The following is a 10,752-nucleotide window of genomic DNA, read 5'->3' as shown; positions in this document are numbered from 1 at the left end:
GATGAAGCAATCTAATCAACTTTTTAGGTTTAACAATACCTGTTTCTTGATAACTGACATCACCACCAAGGTTTAATGATGCTCCATATACTTCCAAACAAAGTCAAGCCATGAAGAAGAACACATTCATGGCCTGAGCCACCATCTTCTTTATCTTAGATGAAGTTATAGGTGCTTCTTGCTAATGTAGGTGTGATGCCTTTTTCTGGGAGACATGGACAACCAAGCCGTCTAGATGTGTAGAGAAGACATTCTTATAAATGTCCTGTATTGTGGTGGGCTGAATAACTCAAGATGATCCTTGGTGTTTTCTGCATTAATCCCATTTCTCCTAGACCTTTGCTATGGCTGAGGAATACCATCGAGAGTCAATGTTGGTCGAGTGGGAACAGGTTAAACAAAGGATCCTTCATACTCTGCTGGCTTCAGGAGAAGATGCCCTGGACTTCACTCAGGAGAATGAGGTATAGACTTTGGGGATCTGTTGCAAGTTAGATATTGAGAAGTATCAGATGGAACTAACTAGTTGATTCTGTTGCCACAAATTCCTATCAGTTATCTCATTAACAAGTCAGGATATATCTTGACCCAGAATAAATAAATAACTACATACATACATACAGCCTCAGGCAAGCTGGTTACTTCTGTTCCAGCTCTGCACCAAGAGACAGGGATGTAAATATTCGTTGATTTCATCCAAACTATAGCAGACCTATTGAAACAGTGGGAACTTGGTAAGTCAGCAAATGTATAAGTTCTGGTGAGTCACTCAGTCAGCTGTGGTTGGAGCTAATAATTGGCTTTTATGTTTTAGACTTTTCAGTCCCTCTTCCCTCCCTCTTTCGTCTCAAGAGACCCGTCTTTGGAGACATTTACAAAATGTCAAAATCCTTTTTCTAAATTACGATTGTTCATTGGCTTGGGTCCATATTGTGATATGGAAGTAAATGAAAGTCGCCAGTGAAATGCAGGACATCCCCCCTCCCCACCCATCTCAGTGCTATGCTAATTGTAGAAATCATTTCTTTATAGAAGTGCTGTCTCTTTGGAAAGTGTTTTGCCAACATGTTTTACTCTTCTATAAATGTTTAGTGTTTTACTATGAAACATGTTATTGTTAGGCCTTATCAGGCTGCCAGTTTTGCCTTGTAACGGGAATGCAGATGAAATGTGCTGGAAGCTAGGGAAGATCACTTGATGCTCTGCAGCAGCAGAGTTTCTAGACCTGACAGCTTGTTCTGGAAGCTTTCAACTACTACTGGGGTTTATGTGAATTGACGTTTAACCTTCCTTTGGAACATCAAACGCAGAGGTTTCTTCTGAACTGATAACTTGATAACTTGTCATCCTTTGTGCCCAACTGTGAAGTGACACACTATCCTGATCATGGGCTTCGAAGTCTCAAAGGAAGAAGGAAAAACAGCACTGAGAATATTCCCTTTCATAGTCTCCACGAATGGGTTAAGAGATCGAATGAGATCTGTTGCCCGGCAGTGCTCTGCTCTCTTTGGCGGAGCCCACATAATATTGGTGTGTCACTGGGAGAGCATTAGAGACCCTTGATGTGTTGTTTTGTTCCCAGCCTTGAAGTCAGAGGCCTCTGAGATTTGAAGTGCGATTGCTGCGTTAAAAGCCACTTGCTTCACTTTTCCATCGCAGGCTGGCACTTAAAATCCCATTTCAGCAGAATTATCTGTGCCTGAGCAAGGGAGAGAAGCAGAAGCCGATCCTTAAAAGATAATAGAGGTTTAATTGATACCTCTGGATACAAATAATCAGTTCAAAGGGCAGAACCAAGGACAATAGGATTTAGGCTGGCCAAAGAACCAATTTTCATATTTAGGCTGGTGGAAAAATACCAGCGCTCTGCATGTGGAAATAAGACCAATTATCAGCCAACGCTTTGTGATTCACAAAAGGCTGCATACAGGTGTCATTTTCTTGGAGGCTTTCTGAGTTCCATAAACTATTGTGATGTCCAGAAAAGGAAAGAGAGCGCTGATTATGTTTAGTTTAGCTGTGCATTTCCAGAGTATTGAGGGCAAGAACTGAATTCAGATTACATCTGTTGTTTGCCAGCCTCCCACACGGCACAGTTGAAGGCCCTGCTGGCACACTACACAGTTATGGAGCAATGCTTCCTCTTTAACTGCCATGAAACATCCTATGGAATTTGCAGTTGAGAGGGATATATTTAAAAGGCTGGGATTGAGAGCTGTAGTGCCTTCCAAAATGATAAACTGCAACTTCCACAAATCCCCAGCCTACCCGGCCACTGGACCTTCTTGGGAATCTTATTTTGGGAGAAAGGCGGGATATAAATCCAATAGATTAATAATTTTAGTCCCTCCAGAAATAACTTTTCCAGGCTCTGGGCTGCTTCTCTGTAGCTGCCTGCCACAAAATGAGCAGCGGTGACCCAAGAGCTGCCATAGCATGTCATGTCAAGAGGCCTGTCACTCCTAGTACCCTTTTCTGACAGTTTGCCAGCATTAGATACATTAGAGGAAAACTCTGGAAAGCCTGAGGATTGAATGGGATTTTTTACCAGTGGCTGAAGTTTTAAAGTGCTAGACTAGATGCCTGAGAAATCGGAATTCTTCTGTCGAAATGGGCTGCTCTTCTAATCAGTTCAGTCCTGGCTCTGACAAACTTATTCTGGAGATCAGGGTTCAAATCCTTGCTCAGCCTTGGAAACCCATTGGGTGGCCTTGGACAAGTCACACTCTCTCATACGCAGAAGAAAGCAATGGCAGACCTTCTCTTGCCAAGAATATCCCATGATTGCCTTAGGGTTGCTGTAAGTCAGAAATGATTTGAAGGCATACAACAACAACAGTTTCTTATAAATTGTTCATTTTTGCAACCTATTTTTCCAGATGGCGTTCATGGCCCTGCACTGTAAGTGTTGTGTTGATGTTATGCGCCTTCAGGCTATGTCTAGTTTATGGCAACCTTAAATCAGGGAAAGGATACAATCAGGATGGACAGATATGTCCTGTGAACACAGTTGAAGACTTGTGTTCCTCCTGATATTGATGGACATCAAGTCTCAGACTCTCTGTCCGCTGGTCATACTGGCCAAAGCTGATAGTCAATGGAAGATCAATAGACAGAGGGCAAATCAATTACAACAAAAGCTATTTCCCCACCACAGACTGAGTTAAATTAGACATAGTTTATTTGAATTTGTGATTTTTTACTGTATTTACAAGGAAGATTGTTTTAGAAAGGCTTTTCCTGGAAAGGCAGTGTACACATTTTTAAAATAAATATCATCATCATCTGACTACAACTGTTATGTTCTTCCAACAGCCCAGTTACATTAGCGAGTTATCACCACCGGGTCGCAGTTCTTTGGACAACATTGAGATGGCATATGCCCGACAAGTGAGTAAAACCAAACAACTGCCATAACTTCAGCTTTGTTATCTGGAACTTCCAGTTAGACCAAGAGCAGTGATAGATGTGACTCTACTCTGAAATGGGCAATTGCATCAGAGGCCAAATCCACCCATCCACCCATCAGAGGCCAAATCCACCCATTACAAGCCAAAGCACTTGTAAAACCTGACCATGAAGTGACTAGGAATCACTTCCATTTTCCATTTCTTTGTAGGGGAGATTGGGAGGGGGGTTAAATTAATAATCTACTGCTCCTAGAGCTTCCAGGAATGACAGTTTCGAAGGCCACCACAAAGGCGGCAAGGTCTGTATGTGTCCGCACACTTCACTTTCCCCATCCTGCATTGCACCCACAAAGATCTTTAATTTTTTCCAGTATCGCGCTGTTTGCATTCTGTTTTTACTCGTCTAAATATGCTCCTCCAAAGCTGATAGGGAGCGCTTAGGAAGAGGCACACATCCAGCCATTTTAAAGAGGAATTTAACACCCGATTGTATGGCAGATCTAATTTGAGATTTAAAAGACATTTTGCTGATTGCCCAAGCTCCCTGTTTCACTGGACCATACTGCTAGGGTTGAGCCTCAGTGACTGTGAACAGGCACTGGAAATGGAAGGAGATGAAGCATGGCAGAAGGAATAGTCCTGAATGTACATGTCCTGAATGTATGTGTAGTCTTGAATGCATATTTCACAGTAAGAAGTGATCCATACCACTCTTCTCAGCGCAATGAAATGGCCAATGGACTGAGAGTCAAGTGACATTTTCATTATGGCATACTGCAGCAGGGCAATGTGGTGCCAGATGAAATGAAACAATTTCCCATAGAAAATAGGAAGCTCCTTTATACCAGGCTTTTATATTTTATATAATTCTTTTTATACCCTACACACCAATGGTGTTTACTCTGACTGAAATTGACATCTATAAGATATACATTCATGCATAGCTAAAGCAATGAATTCTTTTAACCAACAGATGCTGAATGTTTATCTTTCCAACCTTGGAGCATAAATTGTTGTTGTTGCTATTGTTTAAACAGTAAATGTGCAGGATTCAACGACGTTGACCCTCATCAATGTTCCACATCACAGGAATGTACCTTAAATTCTGCATCACGGGAATATACCTTAAAATAAGTCATCCTTCTACAAATATGAAAGGTTTATAAATGCTTGTTTGACAGCACTACATTTAATGTTACTGAAGCCAGAGCTGAAAGGAGCAAAGAGTTGGATCTTGCTGTACAAATTAACCAATGAAAAACTCTTCTGGCTTCTGTATCTTAAATGTGCCTAAAACTATGTTTGGTCCAGCAGAAATCAATGTTTTGGGTGTGCTAGAGACCATTATGCCTTTTAAGAACAACCTGTCTGCATCAACTACATGTTGCCGATATGATGCAGATAATGCTTCCCTGTGGCCATGTTCAGTCCTTATTCCTTTCCAGTTGGATGTGTCACAACATATTTATTTTGTATTAGAAAAATCTTTGGCATTTGTAGACGACTGTTTTAAATATCTTGCCCTCGAGTCTTTTTGGAACAATTCAGTTTTGAGCCAAACTCTGCCATTGATATTGTGTTCAGAAAACAGAGGCACCGTATATGTAGCCTCCTATTATAATGCTGAATTGCTTAAAACATGTCTCTGCCTTGCAGTTCTGAAAAACCGAAAGCCCCTTTTGCTGAATTTTCCTTCGGCTGAGAACGATTGCCTTTCTCTTGTCGCTTTCTTTCAGTATATCTTCTGATTCCAAGTATCTGATTTGATCTCCTCTGTCATGACTGCTGAGTAGCAGAATGCTAGCAGTGATTTAAAAAAAATACTTGCTGGGTTTGTGCATGGAATTAATTTGATGGAATTCAGGTGGGAAGCTAAAAACATTTGCTTGGCAGTACATTCCTTTAAAGCAGACCAGTATTCTTGTTGCCAGATATTCTGGAAGACAAAGGTCTGTGCACAACCATAGCTATGTGTACATCTATCTGGTTAGTATTCTCTGCTGCAGCACTGGATAGCTATGGAGCTCTAGGGATAATACCTACCACATTTCTGGCTCCCAAAGACTCCATGGGGAGGGCTGCATTATTTTTGCTGAATGGGAAGTAACATTCTAGTCTGTTGTTTTGGGCCCTTCTAAAGGTGCAAGAGGAGTTTGTGATTCAATAGAGAACCAGACTTCCTAGACGTGTGACTCCCAAGTTGTTGCACAGAAGGCCCACAAAGGTTGCATATGGCTTTTGACAGCACACTTCCCACATCTACTCAGCTGTTATTATCACGTCTTTTCAGGATCTTAGTCAGAGGTCCATGACCTGCACTTGTTTGTTTAGAAAAGCCAAGCTCATTCCTTGGCACCTTAAAAATAGAAAGCATATGATCTAGTATGAAGCCTTCCAGTTCAAAAACTGAATAAAAGCATTTAGACAACAGTCTAAAGCCAGCATGGTGTAGTGGTTTGAGCATTGGACTATGACCCTGGAGACCAGGGTTCAATTTGCCACTTAGCCATGAAAACCATTTGGGTGACTTTGGGTGAGTCACACACTCTCGGCCCCAGAAAACCCCATTATAGGGTTGCCTTAGGAACACCATAAGTTGGAAACAACTTGAAGGGAGACAACAACAGCAACAGCAATAAAGTTGTCAGGATAACTTGGAATAGTTTCCTCAAAGCTGCTATATCTCAGGAAAACTGGAAAGGACATCTGGAATGCTTTTCTCTTTCTCCTGGTGAGAAGCATGGGAGTGTTCTTTGTTTTATGGTGTTCCTCCACATGGTCATACAGTTTGAAAACCTACTTGCAGGTAGATATGAGAATGCTGGACTGTCAGTCGAGCCTCAGATGTAGGTCTTCACATATTTGCTAGCCATTAGTCCTTGGGCATTGTCATCATTAGATCAGGTTAGGGATTTGCAAAGCAGGAAGAAATGCTGTCTTGCTTCTGACCCTGGGGCCTGCCTGGAGCTTTGAAATTAATGCAGAGAAGCATTTTATATGACTCTCCCTTCCCTGGTGCGTCAGTGCTGCAAGGCAGGGGAATGGGGACGCATGGTGGCAGGAGAATTCCCCTGAGGCCATCCAGTCTGGAGACCTATTTCAGATTCTGCTGCAGTTAGCAGTAAGGAGGGAGCCGGGGTGGTGGGGAAGAGGGCAGGGGAATAGGGAAAGGGAGCATTGGTGGGGAGAAACCTGCTTATTCTCAATACGTTTTCAGATTTATGTGTATAACGAGAAGATTGTCAACGGACATCTGCAGCCCAACTTGGTGGACCTTTGTGCCGCTGTCGCTGAACTGGATGATAAGGTACTATCTATAGATGAGCATATAGGGGTACTTTTTTGCTCCTGGGTTCAGGTGAGATCAGGAGCCTGCTGCTGTGAGCCATGCTGACCTCTTTTTCAATAGACCTGGTGTGGGTGAGATGAGAGATGGGCAACTTTTTGCCATTGAGTCAGCTGAAAGAGAGCAAACCCATCCTTCCGCCATTGTTTTACTTCTCCTGTGAACCAATACTCTGCCTTGGTGCAAAATATTCTCACCACCCCCCAAGGTGAGGTTAGTAGAAGTTAGATTCCCTAGGTTTATATAGTACAGAAATACAATCAAAGTGTGCAGGTGTGACCCATCTCCTCTTCCTTATAGCTATAATAACTGTACAAGAAGATTGATAACAGAGGAAGATTCACTCCCCCAATCCCATTTCAGTCTTCATATTTCCCCCAACCTCAAACTGCCAAGCTAGTGTAAAAAAAATGTCAAAGTCACTAATACAAACCAACCCTTTCTGTACCACTGGAGAGCTGTTAACATTTGGCCATAATGCTAACAAGGACTTCAAAATCCATCTACCTGGTGGCAAAGGCCCTACGCCCCATAGTAGTCCGCTGAACAATCTCTCTCACTCTCTCACATTTTCTCTCTCTGCAGCCTGCAGTTATATTCTTCTTCATTTCAAATGCCATCTGATGAAGATAAGTCGGTTGCCTCTTTTTGTAGAATCTCTCCATCACCTTGACCTGGTTTCTTTTTTAGAACATCTCTGACTTGTGGGCTATGGTGAAGCAAATGACTGATGTCTTGTTGGTTCCTGCAAGCGATGCCTTGAAAGTCCGCACAAGCATGGAGGTGCAGATGGAATTTGTAAGACAGGCACTACTATACCTTGAGCAAAGGTGGGTTAGCTAAGTAACTATGATCTTCTAGAAGCTTTCATATGCTGCCTTGTTGATGCAAATTTCCTATGTGGATAATAGTATTTCTGAAAGATCTATTGTCCATTCTGAAACTTCCCTAGGTTCAGGACTTGACTGATATTGTGCATCAGTAAATGACATGGTAGCTTCTTATTGTTGTTGTCATTGCACATGTCTTGTCTGTCCAAAAAGTTAGTTCTTTTTTTCATTCTTTTAAATATACTAGTAATTTAATCCAATTTCTCTCTGTTGGCTGGCACTGGTATATTTTTTCTGCTTGTTGTTGCCGTTTCAGCTATTTTAAAATGCATATAGCTTTGCAATATGCTTGCAATTGTGGGTGGTTAATTGGCATCCCCGTTATTTTTTAAACACTTGAAAAAATATATACATACACTATTACTACTGCTACTACTACTACTACTACTACTATTACTACTACTTCAATTAGCGCCATGTTAGGACTGGTCAGGTTTCTTGCTAATCTGCAGTGTCTGGTTTCTTGCAGTTACAAGAACTACACCTTGGTGACCGTTTTTGGAAACTTGCACCAAGCCCAGCTTGGAGGAGTCCCTGGAACGTACCAGTTGGTCCGCAGTTTCCTGAACATCAAACTCCCAGTGTCTGTTCCAGGACTCCAGGTACATGCAGCCAGGATAGCACAGCTGTGGTTTTCTGGCATTGGTCTCTTAAACTTTTCTGATGAATGTGATATACCTATGCAAAAATGGGAATGCTGGGAGGGAAGACGTCAAAAACAAAGGGCAAAAAGATCTATTTGAATGCAGTTTGAGTTTGCTTATAGACAAGACTGTGGATACCCTTATGCTAAAAAAATAAATCATACCATATTGGATTATATTTAATGGTGGTTGAGACTCATAGTAGAGTCTTGTATTTAGCAGAGGCTTCAGTGGACAAAAGGAGAAGAACATATTTTTCACTTGATTCCTCCATGCTGTTTCCCCATGCCACCCTTCCAGGCTTTTCTGCGATATCCCCCTAAACTCTTGAAATAAATTTGGGACAGCATGAGAAAGGAGAAATCATAAAATGGCATTGCCTCCACTTGGTGAAAGAGGATTCCATAATCTTGCTAAGGCCTGTTACAGACAGCCAAAATAAAGCTGCTTCGAGTCACAGTGGAGGTATGGTGTTTCAATGATGCATGCATCCTAAGAGTCCAGAAGCCATACCAAAGCCATGTTCCAGTCCTTAGGGCTGGAGCGTGGCTTTGGTGCGACTTCTGGACTCTTAGGATGCATGCATCATTGAAACACCATACCTCCACTGTGACTCGAAGCAGCTTTATTTTGGCTGTCTGTAACAGGCCAAAGTAAATAAATAAATCCTTGCACATAGAAAACTTTCACCTGACTAGGGAGAAAGCTATACTGGAACCATTCTCCATGAAACTCAGTTCTCCAGGAATATTTTAGATGGAAGGGCACACAGTCATTTGAACCCCCACTTGCAATTCTTTTTCTGCTTGCTTTTTCAGGACGGGGAAGTGGAAGGCCACCCTGTTTGGGCACTCATTTACTACTGCATGCGGTGCGGGGATTTAATGGCTGCCTTGCAAGTGGTGAATCAAGCACAGCACCAACTAGGGGAATTTAAAAGCTGGTTCCAGGAATACATGAACAGCAAGGATAAAAGGTACTGAGGTCTTTCCGAAAGAGAATGGAGGCTTAAATGGTACAGTTTGTCCAGTCCGGGACTGCCTTCCCCAACTCAGTGCCCTCCAGATGTGTTGGACAACAGACCCCATAATCCCCAGGTACATTTGTAGTGCAGTACATTCAGGGTAGGTGTAGGCTACTCTTACCACTTTGAATCCCATTTAGTTGCCTCAATCACATTTTGGAGAGGATGGTAGAATAGAAATCCAACACATAATAGACAAGCAAGAGTAATTGGCACAGTGGGCATTATGGGTGAAAGCATCTTTGCATTTTGCAGAGGTACTGTGTAGCCTTGGGTGTCAAACCCAGGGCATGAGCAGCTGCTTTAAGAAGGAGAGTACTGAGAATGAGAAGCCATACACTTGGATGTTTAAAGATGACTCCTCTTGACATCCACAGTAAGAATCAGCCTGTCATTTTAATTTTTCTTCTTCCTTTTATTGCAGACTCTCACCAGCCACTGAGAACAAAGTTCGCCTTCATTACAGACGAGCCCTGAGAAACAACACCGACCCTTACAAAAGAGCTGTGTACTGTATCATAGGCCGGTGTGATATCGCCGACAACCACAGTGAAGTGGCTGATAAAACGGAGGATTACCTCTGGCTCAAGGTAATAATGGTGTCTATTGTTAAAACTAAAATTGGGAAGGAGACACATTGCACATCTCCTGCTCCACTCCTGCTATTTGTCTGAGGAGAGAAAGACATTTATATTTAGGAGAGAAATTTATATTTGTGCATCCATTGGACAAGGCAGGGCTTGCTTCAAAGTCATTTTTCCATCTTGTATCTAGCTGAACCAGGTGTGCTTTGACGATGATGGTTCCAACGCGCCTCAAGACAGGCTGACTTTGTCCCAGTTCCAAAAGCAGCTGCTTGAAGACTATGGCAAGTTTACTCAGAGATGAGATTTCATGTTTGTCTGTATATTTGTGTGTGTGTGTGGTTTTCTGCCAGCTGTCCTTTTCTATAAAATGAAGATTTTGCATAGAGTTGTCATAAGACTTTGAGTAGCTCTTGATCTTGGATCTTTTCCCGTGTATACCCCAATTAAACTAATGAATCAAGAGTAATTTTAATTTAGCAAGATGGACAAACCAGTCTAAATAATTAATGGTGACTCAAAAATGGGTCCTACAGATTACTTACATTACAATACTGCAGTATATATACACATATTATGCTTTACATATACAAATATGCTTTAGCGCTGTAAGGCCTTTACCACTCCTTTTATAAATTTTAATTGTTTTTTATTATAGATTTTTATAATCTGTAATCTGTGGTTTTAGATACGTGTTGCTTTAGACCTGCACAATACTGTGATTTAATAATTGAATTTTTAAAAATGATTTTAAAATTTGTAAAGAAATACACTTTCTACAGTGGCCTATGTGGCACGAAAATCTAATAATAATAATAATAATAATAATAATAATAATAATAATAATAATAATA

General features: G+C 41.6%; 1 protein-coding gene across 2 annotated transcripts in view; it reads left to right on the top strand.

The window, feature by feature from the left end:
• NUP93 (nucleoporin 93) overlaps positions 1-10,752 on the top strand; it is a 60,329-nt gene that overhangs the window by 39,929 nt on the left and 9,648 nt on the right. For both annotated transcript variants that reach the window (XM_042437542.1, XM_042437543.1), the window contains 8 exons: positions 336-464; positions 3,316-3,390; positions 6,628-6,717; positions 7,447-7,586; positions 8,116-8,248; positions 9,109-9,266; positions 9,739-9,904; positions 10,089-10,182. In XM_042437542.1, coding sequence (XP_042293476.1) covers positions 336-464; positions 3,316-3,390; positions 6,628-6,717; positions 7,447-7,586; positions 8,116-8,248; positions 9,109-9,266; positions 9,739-9,904; positions 10,089-10,182 — 985 coding nt within the window. The remainder of the gene's footprint in view (positions 1-335; positions 465-3,315; positions 3,391-6,627; positions 6,718-7,446; positions 7,587-8,115; positions 8,249-9,108; positions 9,267-9,738; positions 9,905-10,088; positions 10,183-10,752) is intronic.

The sequence above is a fragment of the Sceloporus undulatus genome, chromosome 8 (genome assembly GCF_019175285.1).
Source record: "Sceloporus undulatus isolate JIND9_A2432 ecotype Alabama chromosome 8, SceUnd_v1.1, whole genome shotgun sequence".
Lineage (NCBI taxonomy): Eukaryota > Metazoa > Chordata > Lepidosauria > Squamata > Phrynosomatidae > Sceloporus > Sceloporus undulatus.
This window is presented reverse-complemented; position numbering and strand designations above follow the sequence as displayed.